Source organism: Rhopalosiphum padi, chromosome 1 (genome assembly GCF_020882245.1).
Source record: "Rhopalosiphum padi isolate XX-2018 chromosome 1, ASM2088224v1, whole genome shotgun sequence".
Lineage (NCBI taxonomy): Eukaryota > Metazoa > Arthropoda > Insecta > Hemiptera > Aphididae > Rhopalosiphum > Rhopalosiphum padi.
Window position 1 is genome coordinate 64,068,958 of NC_083597.1, and position 14,539 is coordinate 64,083,496.

The 14,539-nt window shown below is 28.9% G+C and overlaps 2 protein-coding genes across 2 annotated transcripts in view; one reads left to right on the forward strand and one right to left on the reverse strand.

The window, feature by feature from the left end:
* The first annotated feature begins 2,353 nt into the window (after positions 1–2,353).
* On the forward strand, positions 2,354–8,307 carry LOC132917768 (alpha-tocopherol transfer protein-like). Its single transcript, XM_060978657.1, has 6 exons — positions 2,354–2,725; positions 3,819–3,978; positions 5,429–5,678; positions 6,702–6,812; positions 6,935–7,037; positions 7,693–8,307. The coding sequence occupies exons 1-6, from the start codon at positions 2,584–2,586 to the stop codon at positions 7,830–7,832; spliced, it is 906 nt and encodes a 301-aa protein (XP_060834640.1). The 5' UTR covers positions 2,354–2,583; the 3' UTR covers positions 7,833–8,307.
* A 1,208-nt stretch (positions 8,308–9,515) lies between these two features.
* LOC132917845 (mucin-2-like) overlaps positions 9,516–14,539 on the reverse strand; it is a 39,408-nt gene continuing 34,384 nt past the window's right edge. Inside the window, exons 13-18 of the mRNA XM_060978798.1 lie at positions 14,386–14,502; positions 13,979–14,311; positions 12,306–13,923; positions 11,711–11,894; positions 10,867–11,145; positions 9,516–10,684 (exon numbers count right to left, since the gene is read on the reverse strand). Of these exons, the coding sequence (XP_060834781.1) occupies positions 9,942–10,684; positions 10,867–11,145; positions 11,711–11,894; positions 12,306–13,923; positions 13,979–14,311; positions 14,386–14,502 (3,274 nt within the window). The 3' untranslated portion in view covers positions 9,516–9,941. The remainder of the gene's footprint in view (positions 10,685–10,866; positions 11,146–11,710; positions 11,895–12,305; positions 13,924–13,978; positions 14,312–14,385; positions 14,503–14,539) is intronic.

Consider the following 14,539-nt stretch of genomic DNA (forward strand, 5'->3'; position numbering starts at 1 on the left):
AAACGAGGTCAGCTCGGAAATACGAACAAAATAGAAAAATCATTTTTATACGAAAGAAAAATATAATATATCTTTGATGTTTTTAATATTTGTTATAATTAATAATATGCTATATAGCACCATTGTATTAAACATAATTTAGTCATTTCGTGTATTTAGGATATGATGAAATAATAATTGGTGAAAAATTATTCAATTAGTTTTAACAGTGCCGATGCCAGATAGTTATAATTTTCCTAAATTATTTACACATCTTAAATATACTTAGGAAAAAAAAATAAAAATTTCATACTATTATTTACAATCAAGATTGTAGTTATACGCAAAATTGTATGTATTATTAGTAAATAGATACTTTACATAGGTACATAATATAACTTTGTATGTAATCTCATTAATCATTTACATTAAACAATTAAATTTATAATTCATTAACTGTGTGTCTGTGTCAATACATAATACTATACTATGATAAATTATGCAATGTACTTATAGAAATAATTTAGGCCTTTAACAAATAATAGACATTTTTTGCTTTTTTTCGATTTAGGTGTGGTAAGTTTTTGTTTTTGGATAAAAATTTAAATAATTAATATAAGGTGTCTTATAAGATTTTCTTGACACAAATAATATCAAAAATAATAAGTTACAAGTTTTTTTGAAAGCGGCTTTAAGTTAAAATTTTTACGAAATTTTATATTATTTAACCAAAGCCAATTATAAATTAAAATTTTTATGAGGTATTACATTTTGTTTATAATTACGAGGAAAAATAAATTTATTTAAAGTTAAAAGAAAACAATTTAAAAAAATAAATTGATGGTTTTGAAATTGAAGTGAGGACCGAAAATTATAAGACACCCTCGCTCTAGACGATTATTTTTTGGAGCTACGACTCAATAATTAAAATTTCATGATTCATTAAATTTACCGTTAAAGTTCAATTTTATTGCCGAGATTAATTACTTAAGACAACAGCAATAAGAAAAAAAAATTAGCCAATTTTTTATAGATTTTTAAAAGTCTGATAATATTATTGATAATTTTTAAAAATTAATTAGGTAAATTTTGAGAAGTATTGATGATTTTTTTTTTATTTAAATATATATATAATCCAAAACCATGAACATATGGAACAAAAAAAAATTAAAAATAAATATCATTGTAAAATCAATTGATCTTTTCACTTAGAATTTAAAATAATGATTAAATGTAAATGTTAATTTGGTGTAAATTTAATTTAAACATTTAAGATAGGTATTATTTTTTTATTTTTGAGGGAAAGGCTGCTTTTTTTCTACAAGGTTTTCGCCTATATGAGTAAAGGAATGAGGAAAATTAATTGATAGTGCAATAATAAATATATAATAGTAGCAACCATAGATAATGTTCAACAAATAACAATTTATAATGTGCGATATTGATAGTGATACAAATTAGTACTATTCCAAATTTAGATGTCACTATACTCACTACAGTTACTTTAAACTTATGATATAATTTGTTAATTTAATAAATTCGTTTGTTTGATTTAACAAAACTAAATATTAAATATAACTTACTATTGTTAAAATAATAAATTTTATTTTATTATATGCTCAAAATAATAACAAAATGTGTTTTGTTAATTCGACAAGTCGTGATCAATATGATAAAGCTTAGTGTTGTTAATCTAATAAAAATATGATTTATTAATCCAATAAAAATTTGGTTCTAACAAGAAATATATAATTAACATAACAAAAGTATTCTGTCTATACATCATACTTACAACTATAACATGACGCGTGTTCAGGCGTTCAGCAGAACTTTTATTATAAGTTGTTTGTATTATAATAGTAGAAAATGACTCATTACTAGTAAGTAGTATTAGTAGTAAGTTGACTATTATCAAATTTAAATTTAATAATATTATCTCGTTATTGTCCAGCATTTCCAGCTATACCTTTATCTTAATAATTTCAATATAATACACATTTTTTTTTCGATATTCCATTTGCAATATGTTAGAGAAGTTTGGGTATACCTACGTCTTGTAAAATTGAAATAAAAAAAATTGATTTATTGATGACAAAAATGGCCTTAAACAGGTTTTTGATCGTGTTTTTTTGTTTAAAATCGAAAAATCGTCATATAAAACCCCTTGCTACAAAACTATCATATATTTCAGTTATAACGTTACTTACTTGCATTTTATTGGGGCGGGGATCATTTGACACGACCCTGAATAGTTTTCAGGAAACAATTGAGTTATTGGACTTGTTATAGGTAACATCACGATTAAATCCTTAGAAATTTGCCAAGGTTAACACAAACCAGTTCTATACCATACCAATAGTCGATTTTATACGAACAAACACATATATTTACGATTAGTAGGTTCATGACACCAACTAAATAACGTAGGATGTACTATAGTAACTATTAAAAATTTGGAATCGGTGGTATAGTTTTGTATATCATATCATTGTCATATTTACAGGATAGAGCGCACATTCGAAACAAACTTTGTTTTTTAATTCAAAAATAATTGTTTTTTTTAAAAATTTGCATACTATTTTTTACAAATCTAAATCAGCAAAAATGGTTCTTACACCGCCAAATCAACAACAAGAACAAGCTATCAAGAATCTGTACTTCTACAAAGACCCTAAAGAAACTGAAGAAGATATTGACGCTTTGATCGATTGGTTGTCTAAACAACCGCATTTACCTAATATAACAGGTAGTACAATTAATACTCTAATTTACTAAACAACTTATTACTGTGATATTCTTATTATATCATCTATAAGACTAAAAAATGTTACAAAAAATTCAAACAGTTTTTAAAATCATCCTATTTTGAACTGTATAGTTATCACTTATCAGGTATATCAGCAAATATATGAAAATATTAGAAACATTATTAAATTTAAAATTATGAGTTTTTTTTTTTCGTGAGATTAAGCTAACGTCAAACGTTACTAGATATTTCTTATATGAAGACTACATTTTATTATATATTAAAGTCTATAGTATTACATTTTAAATTATAGAAAATGAATTGTTTTGTAATAAATGAAAACTTGAATAATAAAGATTAAAAATAAATTAATACTTAGTAATTATTTATTAATTATTAGTCATTATATCGTTTTAACTAAACCTAAATATGTTTATTTTCATTTTGCATAACATTAATAAAAATATGGTTGATTTTAAATAAATCAAATGTATTTTTTGTGTTTACCTTTAAACGATTCAAATTTTTTTATGATAGGTCATTAATTTCAGTTTTAATAATAACTCATTTATTTAATAATATAATACTATTTTCGTTATTTTAGGTATATATTTAACAGTAATACGGTTGTATAATAATTTAAGTAGAAGAAAAAATAATATTGATACCTAATTATAGGTAATTGTAGGTATGATACTTAAAACAATTATTATTAAATTATGATAATTTAACATAAATTTAATATACATTTATATATATAATTAATATAATCAAACATAATAATATATTTCATAGATAGATATCTATATATTATTGTTACTCTGGTTTTGATACAGTTATAAAAATTAGTCATAGTATTTTGAATTCTTATAATGTATATATATTTTTTTTAGATAGTGTTAAAAAAAATTTACAATCCTTACTAGAATTATGTATAAATGTATAATAACCATGTTTTGGGGAAAAAATATGTAAAAAGTAGCAACATTTTTCATGTAGAGTTTACCGTCCTAATTAGTATCTAATAAAATAAAATTGTTAGTATAAACCTTAATTTAAAGTAAGTCTATTGTATGTTGATTTTTAAATTTAGATCGAGTATGGCTGAGACATTTTCTCATTGGTCGTAAAAATAATTTGCAAAGGACGAAAAAAGTTATTGAATCATACTTCACAATTCGTGTAGAAATACCGGAACTTTTTGACGATATGACTAGTGATGCTGTATGGATTCAAAAGGCAGTTAAAGTTGGGTAAGTGCATATTATTAATAACATTTTTGACCACAGAAAACTTATCATTCGATAATTTTTTACGTTCTGGAAAATGTAAGAAATTAATATAATATTACGAATATCGGTAAAAATATTTATTATTAATATATTTATAAGATATTTATAATAATATACCCATAAGATAATGATTAGTTTGATTTCAAAAACTAGATAAGTATTAAATATAAGTACAATATTTAGATATTTTAACTTTTGGTGTCAAACATCAGAGGTGGATGGAAATTATTATTCAATACGCAATAAAAATAATTTCTAACCATAAAAACTATTTTTGACTGTCATAAAAATAATATTTTAAGAGAAAAAAATAATTATTTCCACTAAAGTAGATTTGATCTCCAATAAACTATGAAGTTAACTACTATAAAAATAAACTCGTTTTCCCTTTTGAAGATTGGTGACCTTAACATAAACATTAATAAGTAATATATGTTTCCTAGATAAATGATATTAATATAATAAATTGTAGAAATTATGTTGGTGTTGTTTTCTATGTGAAGGCTAATACAATATAGTATTATTATTGATTTTAAAAGTAAATAATTAATAAATAAAAAAATACTTATCAATAGATTTTATTTTTCTATAGTATAGTAAATTATTAAAGAATTTCAATATGATATTGTGAAATTTTTTAAAATTATTATAATTAATAAACAAAAAAAGAACAGTTAAACTGTCATCACCGACATACTGGTATATAACCTTGCTTGCGTCTCATACTTTTATATTAAAAATGATGAAATTTTATAATATGACCTTGTGTACTTAAGAGATGATACCTACACCCTGGGGTTGGAACCTTTTGCGATTTTTTTGGGTTAGTCTTCAAAATTAAAATTTCCTGTTTCTGTTATTAGTACCTATTTTTTTTACCAATTCTTGTATAATTTTGTATACGTGGTTAAAAATAATAAATCAATACGATTAAAGCTATTAGTATCAAAATATTTTTAAATAGTAAATTCTAAAAATATTTTCTAAAATATGATGTTTTAATTTCAATTTTGTTTTCTAAAATAATTAAATATTTTTAATGGGTTTCAGAATCAACTACCTACTTTTTTTCGGTATAATTTCAACTCTCTGTAGAAACTAGAAATGTTATATTGAGATTTAAGATGGACCTTATCTTTATTATTTTCATGTTTTTTTTGCCAACAAATAATAATAGGTATCTGTAAGACACATACTATTATAATGACCTAAATGTGGAAATATAGAATTATATCCCTATTGTTTTCCATATTGATTATTTGTAAACGAGACCATGTATAATAGTATATATATATAATATATTGTATAGTTTATACTAATACAATCAACCATACAAATTATTATGAACTCCTCATGTTAAACTATAAGAGCACGTTAGTTAAAAAAAAAAAAAAAAATGTTTGATTTATAGAAAAATGTCAGTTTTACCAAAATTGACACCGGAAGCCAATCGCGTACACATTATTCGGTCAATTGAAAATAATGATGGGGAATTTGATGCGATGGCTATGTGCAAAGGATCATTAAAAACGATTGATTATTTAATGCGTCGAGAACCTGTTTACGGATTAGTGTTCATACTCGATCTTAAACATTGCCAATTGTCTTATTTATTGAGCTTTACACCTACATTAACCAAAAATCTAATGCGATGCATAGACGTAAGTATATATGTATTATTCAACCATAAGTTATATAAAATTCACAACACGTATATTGTATGTCTACAAAAAAAAAAACAAATAATCTGTTTATGAATAGCTGTAATTATGTATAGAGTATAGAATATAGCAGTTAAAATTCAAAAGTGAATATATTGGCTCTATTAAAGTGGTATGAATAAACGGTATTCCGCGGTGTGAAACCCCCACTTGATGGTACACTGCCAACAAATCGAGTGTACCCAGCGCAAGTTTTTCAACTTAGTGGGTTTCACTTTTAATATTGTCCATTCGCCTCATAACTATGCTCCGGTACTCCAAAACTTGAACTTAATATCCCTGACCGATCGTCGTAATGATGATCGTGACCTAACCTTCCTTCAGAATATCATATATGGTAAAATTGATTCTCCTTCTCTCTTTCAATATATTAGATTTAGAATTCCTACACGGAATATCCGTAACATTGCTCCAATCGCTGTACTTTTTTGCACCACTGATTACCCGAATAATGAACCTCTCACTTAATGTATGAGACAGGCCAATCAAGACACCTCCTTCGCCTACTCTAATTGAATATGTTGTTTTCACCTAATTACTAATTGTTTTTCTTCTGATCCTGTATCCATCCATACATTATTATTCTATTTATTTTTGTATATTATTGTAAATTATAAATACCAATGTTACTGTTCTATTATCTTAAATGGGCTTCCGCCCGTCAACATTAAAATAAATAAATAAATAAATATCGTAAAATATAATCTACCTGGCTACCTATACTCATAGAAATTTTATAGAAAAAAATACAATACAATATATAAGAATAATTAAAAATATTGAAGTATGTCGACTTAATGCATGTATTATATGGTGTATCTATATTTATATTTATAATGTTATTAATCACGTATGAATACCAGTACCTAATACCAAAAGTATTACCATGATTACAATTTAATTCTCAAATTTTAATTATTATTATAGTATTATAATAGTAGAATGTTGTGTTTTTGATTTCAGGAAGCTACGCCATTGAGAGTAAGAGGTGTTCACTATGTGAATCCACCAAAGTTTGTCTCACGTTTAGTAAACTTCTTCAAATTGTTCATGCCATCTAAAATTCAAAATCGAGTTAGTATCTAGTAAATAAATAACAGTGTACTGTGTATAATGTACATATTTATCGAAATTTTATGTCTAGGTTGTGATATACCTTAATAGTTTGTTTTTTTTTTTATAACATTTTGATTTAGATTGTCATTCACGAAACCTACGATACACTTTACGAACATATCCCCAGAGACATGTTGCCGGACGAATACGGTGGTACCGCGGGCAGTATCGAGAAATTTGAAAGTAAATAATTTTATCAGTGTTAGGGTGGGGGGGGCGGAAAACCTTATAAGAGAGGAAGCTGTTTCTTCTGTCTCCCCATGTGCATTCTTATTTCTTATGCTGATGTTAGGTAAGTTAGGGCCGGCCTGTACTAAATATTTTTGCGGGCCCTAGCCATATACAAAACTTCCAATAATAAAATTTGCTATAAATTATTAAAAGTAAAGAATAATTAAAATTTTAAGAATAATAGTATATTATTTTTTTATTACAATATTATTAAATTGATTCGGTTTCGGATTTGGATGATTTAGTTTGATAATACTGATAAAATTTAACCTAATGGCTAGATAAATAAATCTAATGATTTTAATTGAAAATAGTTACAACCTAATAAAAGCGATATTGGTGTTCCATACACGATAATTAATGGGTAATCAAAATTTAGCCTAGCCCACATGTTAAAATATCAAAATATATTTAAATATATGTATCATAAAATATTATTTAATTTAAAGTAAGTATACCAACATTTAAAAAATTGCAAAATTAATTTCAACGGGCTTCTAAAATTGTCGGACTAAACAGTTATACATATACCCTAGATGTACTCTAGGTCTAATCACCCCGATAACTTATGCAATCCTATATTAAAATGTCGATTGATTTTTTTTAGACGATATCATGGAAGCGACAAAAGAGGATGACGAATGGTATAGAAATATGCCAAAAGCCGATTTATCGAAACGACCAGTACAACCGAAAAAGATTGATATGGATATGAGCGGTACATTTAAGAAATTGGACATCGATTAAACCACAATATATCACTGAAGAAAGTATAATGTCGACAATGTCGTTTACAGTAAACTATAAATTATACTAGAGACTTCACGTCATTGGTGAATAATAGAAATTAATTCAAACAATATGAATTATAAATACAAAATGCTATAATAGTATTAATATATACCCATATGGATATAACATTTAATAATAAACATTAAACACCGATAGACGTGGTATAAATTCTCTATAATTGTACCTATTTAATATATTTATTTATTTAGATATAGAAAACATAATTATTATTTCAATTTTTGTTTTGATATTATATTTAAATGTAGTTTTTAGCCTGCAGTAAGGTACTCTATTGTACTCACTGGTAAAGTAAAATAGTAGATTAATCGGTAGATATTACTCAATTTAGTATTATTTTATTTTATATCTTTGGTATTAGGTATATGCGTAAACTAGAAAGAAATATATTATAATGTATTCAACTATGTAATTAATGATATAATTTTATGCTTAGTAGTAAAACTTTAATAAAAAAACAAAATGTAATTTCGTAAAACGAAAAAAAAAATGCCATAGATTTTTCATTTTACCTATTACAGTTTTACCTATAAAATAGAAACCGTTAATATACCGACATTCTGTTAAACACATTCAAACTATTTAGGTACTTATAAATAAAAATATCATGGAATAAAAATAAGTTATGATTCTGAGTGGTTGAGTGACGTTTAGCAATGTCGCTTAGTACTACATCGTTTGAAATTGACGTTCAATATTGTACGTTAACTAAAATTTTTATAGTTTGTCTTATTAACATATTTTAACTACCTATTAATAATTTATTACGCTACAGTCACACATCACGACAACGTCAACGAGTCTATTGAAATTTTCGGTAAGTAAGCATACTTATTTAAAATTCCACGAACCATTACGAGCATATGAGCGATCAGACGGACACCACTATACGCATTGGTATGCCTTCGTGGTCAATGATGCAAAAACGGTTAGATTGAGAATCAAAATAGCAATGACGACAGATGCGATGACCGAGTTTCCTTTGATGTTGCTTGAAATTGTTTTTTAATTTATTGATTCAATGATTGCGTTAATGATCACAGATTATATGATACTTCTTTTATTTCATTGATTGTTTTCAAATTAATAGGTACCTATTATGAGGAAATTAAATGTCACCAACGGGGAAGGGGCACAAGTATAGGTAAACATAATACTATGTCTGGACTTAGAAAGTTATACGTTATAACGCATTTTTTAGTTTATACGTACCAATAGGCAATAAACAATGATGTTTTATGCTAATAAAGTAATAAATAACTTATTATTTTATTGTGATGAAAATATTATGTTGTTTTGGAATCTAATTATCGAATCATATATAGGCTATATTATGCGTTTGATTGGCAAAGTATTAATTTAATTCATTAGTACCTACAACTTTTGATAGGTACAAATTTAAATACCTATGCTATGATTATATTTTTCATTTGGTAATTATAAAATATACTTTGGTTAGGTAACTAGTTTATATAGTTTAATTAAAGTTACTGTATGATTTATTATACGTAATACTCATACTGGATAATACGATTACTTATATACAAATATATTATCCAAGTGACGTAAACAAATAAGTATTGGATGTAAAACATACTTATATGAAATTTGAACACGAAATATCTTATAATTACAATTTATTCTTAAATAAAAATACAAATATAAATTTAATTAATACAACATATATATGTAGTTATAAAATATGTATACAAAACAAATCGAATGAAATTACAATACTTAGGTAGGTATATATATACTATTTTGATATCGACAGTCCGATTAAATTAATGTAATTTCATCCGAGTTGTATTCTCTATCAAAAACTGGCCCTGAAAACAACATAATAATTCGGCGCCTATAAACGTTAACGAAAAATCACACGTTGATAGATAGAGAGGGAGTGAGAAAAATATAGTGGTAAGGACAAGTAGAGAGAGGCAGAGCAACAGCGACAGAGTGAGGGAGAGACTAGGAATTATGTTTTGTCTGTTATTTTTTCGCTTTTCGTTTTTTTTGTGTTTGTAACCACGAGTACACAACCAAACATCAGTTGTTACACACGGGTCCGGACGACCAATTGCAAATGCCGCCCACCGGATCGAACGAAAGCCCCTTGGGGCACGTGTACTCCCATCCGAACAGAGCTCCGTATTCCGTCTTGGCGCAGGATATGAATTTCTGGCACGAAAATGGGTGAGGGAAACTGCCCATGTCTAGGCACTCGATGTACCCGTCCCCGTGTATCCGGACCTTACCCTTGAGGGCCACCCGCTGTTCGGCGGAATCGGACGCCTGTTCCGGTTCCGAGTAGTCGGCGTACTGTTCTTGCGCGTTGTCATTCAAGTATTGCGGCGGCGCGGACGTTGCGGATGTTCCCAGCGGCGTGGTCCTCGACGGGCCCCTTCGCAATATGAACGTTTGCCGAGACGTGGCCGGTGGTAGGGCGGTTGTGGGCGACTGTCTCGCGACTGGAGCGAACGCGTTGTTTGTCTGGAACGGTAGTCCGGGATACGGGACTGGCTGGAAGGGACCCGCCTGGAACGGAGAAGGCTGGAAAGGCGCCGGTTGGAATGGGACCGCGGGCAGTTTGATGGACGGCGGCAGCTGTTGAGGTTGCACTGATTGTCTTGGTGATTGTACCGGAAGTCTGGGTGGTTGTGCCGGTAGTCTAGCCGGCTGGACGCCATCAAACGCGTCTATCGATTGTGGCGCTCGTGGTGGCTCGTAATAATCGTGGTCCTGAGTGGTTTCGCGAAAAACGCTCTGTTGCGGACTGTGCGTAGAAGTCCCTGCAAGATAAAAAAATCGTCAATATAAAACAATTTTATTTTGAATTTATGGAACCTTTGTTAAAAGGTATCTTCAAAAATGTCAGGTGGCAAAGTACCACCCCGCAACTACGTGACTGTTTTTAACGATTGCATTGGTATTGTGTATTGTGCATTAGTGCGTTGTAAATAAGTATTCTTACTAAATTCATAATTTGAAGGTGGTGCTGTAGCGAGTGTATGTATGGCAACTACAGCTGTATTGGCTAGGTCTTCTGCTGATCCACCAATTTTACGATCGTCTCGAGTCTTCGCAAAAAGACTCGAATCGTCGTAGTATGGCTGTGATGACGTACTGAAGAATTTTCGATCACTGTCCTCCAAAGTTTCTGGTGTTGTACTTGTAGTTATTGTATTTTTCAATACTGTTGTCCGACTCCTAAATCTTCGTTCAGGATTTCGAGATTTTGGTGTAGTTAATTCTTTAAAATACAATTAATAGTTTTAGTCATGAACTCATGATAATATATTATTATGTATTATTTTAAATGTATAGATAATTGATTGTGTTTGAAATTAATAGAAAATAAATATAAGCTACCGCCAAAGTGATAAACATGGGGAAAACTGATTTTTTAGCGTCTTAAATGTGTGTTTCCACACTTAACTGTTATAAAAATCCACTTAAAATAAATGAGTTTTTTTTATGTATTACGCCTTATAATGTAAAATTATATTATAACAGTATAAATCATCATTTTTATCATACGATAGCTTTTCAAAGTGAAGTATTTTATTTTATACAATAATCTTATGACCACCTTCAAGTATATGCCATTGCACTTATAGATAGTAACATGATGTAAAGCATAAATAAAATAAATGTGAAGTATAGTATTGTATATTATATTTAAATTTAATACAATCTTATTTCTTATGTAACTAGTCAGGGTTCAGATTTTTTATAATTAGGTAAAACTATTTGTCTATATTTTTACGTAAATTTTAATTATATTTTAATGAGATTGTATAAATTTAATAACATACCTTCTTCGTAACTTGGAGTTGAAGTAGTTGTATATTCTGGCCTAAATTTTCTTCTTCGGTTTACACCTTTTAACAAGTATGATTCTGTTGATGAACTCGGAGTTGATTCCTCAGTAGTAGTAGTAGTTGTCGTCGAACGTTGAATCGGTCTTGTAATTCTTTGACGAGTTCTATCTCTTTGAATCTTAAAACAATATTTATGAAACTTAATAACACTATAACATAAATTTATTGTTAAATACAGTAGAAATTAAATGAGTATGTTAGCATTTATGTTTATTAGTGGATGGGAAGCATAGGATGCAATGCAGTGGCGTAGCGGATGCTTGAACTATTCGCAACTATAAATTGTCTTTATTTTATCATGCAACTTATTTCCACCGATTTTTAATCGTCAGTATGGTTCTTGTTAAACCAAAATACATTTTCCAGTTTAGATTTAATCATGCAGCAGTCATCAATTCACCAGCGACCACAACATTTACACATTCGTAATTCATATTAATGAGGTAGTATATTTTATTAGTAGCTTTCGTGCGCCTGACCGACGAATCGTTTTAGTTGTTTTAACTTGTTATGCAAATTTCATTCATACCTCTTCTGTTGATTCAGTGGTGGTAGAAGTGGTTGGTCTGAATTTAGTTTCACTTCCTCTGAACAGCTCATTTGGTCGATCATGATTTGTAAACTCATCGGTCAGAGTATTAAGTTCAAGAGAATCATATGCTCTAATTCTACCCCGATTTCTAGTCACATTTTTGATAGGATTTGATGTAAACTCATTTTGAGATTGTCCATCTGGCGAAGGCATAACTTTAATAAATAATATTTTTTGTTCATTTTTTAAAAATCTTGAATTTTGTCTGCCTAATGACGGAGATCGTGGTTTATCAATTATAACATCTTGAGATTCGCTGTTTGCTCGTACGGAACCTCTGAAATACTTTGTTATTCTTTTAGTGATCGGCTGTATTGTTGTCATTTCAGCTGTACTAAATTTAGTTGGCTCAAAACTATCGACAGTGGTTATCTTAATATCCTCATCGTTTGTCGAAATTTCATCGACGTCTGTAGTTGGGACATGCATTGTAATAGGAGCGTAAGTTGTTGTTTCATAACGGATATTATCTGCATTTTCTTCAACATTTAAAAGTTCTGTTATTGTGGTTTCTTCTGTTGTAGTTGAGGTAGAAGAAATTGGTTTGCGGCTTCTAAAAAATCGTGACCTTTGTACTTCTGTATTATTTATCACTGGTAACTCTGTTGTTCTTTGTCTATATCTAGAAATAAATCTTCTAGTTGACAGTGGTTGGTATTCGGTGGCACTGCTAGTAGTTTGTCTAAATCTATTAAATTGCCTCGTACTTAATTCTGATGTGGTTTCAGTAGTTGATGTAACAAATATTTTACTTGTTGTAGTTGTACTTTCTGTACTATAATTATTAGCTGGTCTGATAAATCTGTTAATATATTTATTCAAACGATTTTTTTTCTCAGTAGTTGTTTCAACTATTTTTTCTGTCGTTGTTTCAGTTATTTTCTCTGTTGTCGTTCCATTGTTTTCTGGCGTGCCTATTGATTTTCTTAGGGATGGTCTAAAATGTACAGGACCTCCGAATCGACCCTTGAGTATTGATTTCTGAGTTGGTTCTTCGACTGAAACTATATTTTCCATTGTTGTAGATAAAGTAGTAGTTGATGGAATTTTAGTGGGTATGATTGATTGAGTTACTGATTCATTTTTCTTATGCTCCAATAAAAAGTTTTGAATATTTTTAACACGAACTCTTTGCCTTTCTGTAGCAGCTTCATATATAGATGTAATAACATTAGTGACAGTCGATGTAGGAGCTTTTGTAGTACTCATAGTATCGCCTATATTTTTATCAATCGATGCTGAAGCTTTGGTTGTAGGTGTCGTATCGTTCATTTCTTCAGTAATTGATGTTGGAATTTTTTCTTCTTGGAATTTACTTTTTGCAGTAGTAAATGTGGGAACGTTTACGGTTGTTGTGATTGATTCGGTAAATGGTTCAGTATTGAATAAGGTGGTGCTAATTATAATAGACTCTGTTGTTAAAGTCATATCACTCACCTTCGTATTTTTATTTTCTCTTGGTTCTTCAACATTATCTTTCGTAGTTGTTTCAAAAAATCTATCATCGGGAGTTGTAGTGGTAGTTGTACTCCTTTGCCTTAATAACGAAACATACCTAAAACAAAACATTATTAATTTATCATATTACGTTTTACGAATGTTGAATGTACCTGGGCGCCTGCGAAGTAGATGATACTGCAACTGGAGTGATTTCTTCATCACTTATTTCATCTTCTTTATATGTTGGTCTCTGTCTACGCAAAGTAACATATTTTGGACTAGTTGGTTCTTCGGGACTACTTTCTGTTGATCTAGTTCGACTAATTGTGGTATATTTAGGCAATGAATCACTTTCAGCATTTTCATCAGCTACTTCTCCTAAATCGCGGTATCTGGTTCTATCGACTGTTTTATATGTTGGTTTAAATCTTTCAGTAGTCGTGTCAGTTGGAATATCCTCTTCTTCTGATTCTTTAGTGTTATCAATAACATCTTTAGAAGGCCTAAAATAAGTAATGTTATTGTTCCAATACAATTAATATTATCTTTTATCTAGTTGACTGTTTTCAATACAAACCTTTGACGTCTAATTGTGACATATTGAGGTTTGTCTTTTTTATAATCTATACTGTCATCTTTATTGTCTAACCCTTCACTTTGGGGCCCAGGTCCATTTATATATGAAGATTGAAACCTGCATAATTTTCATTATTTTTAATATATTCTAAAAT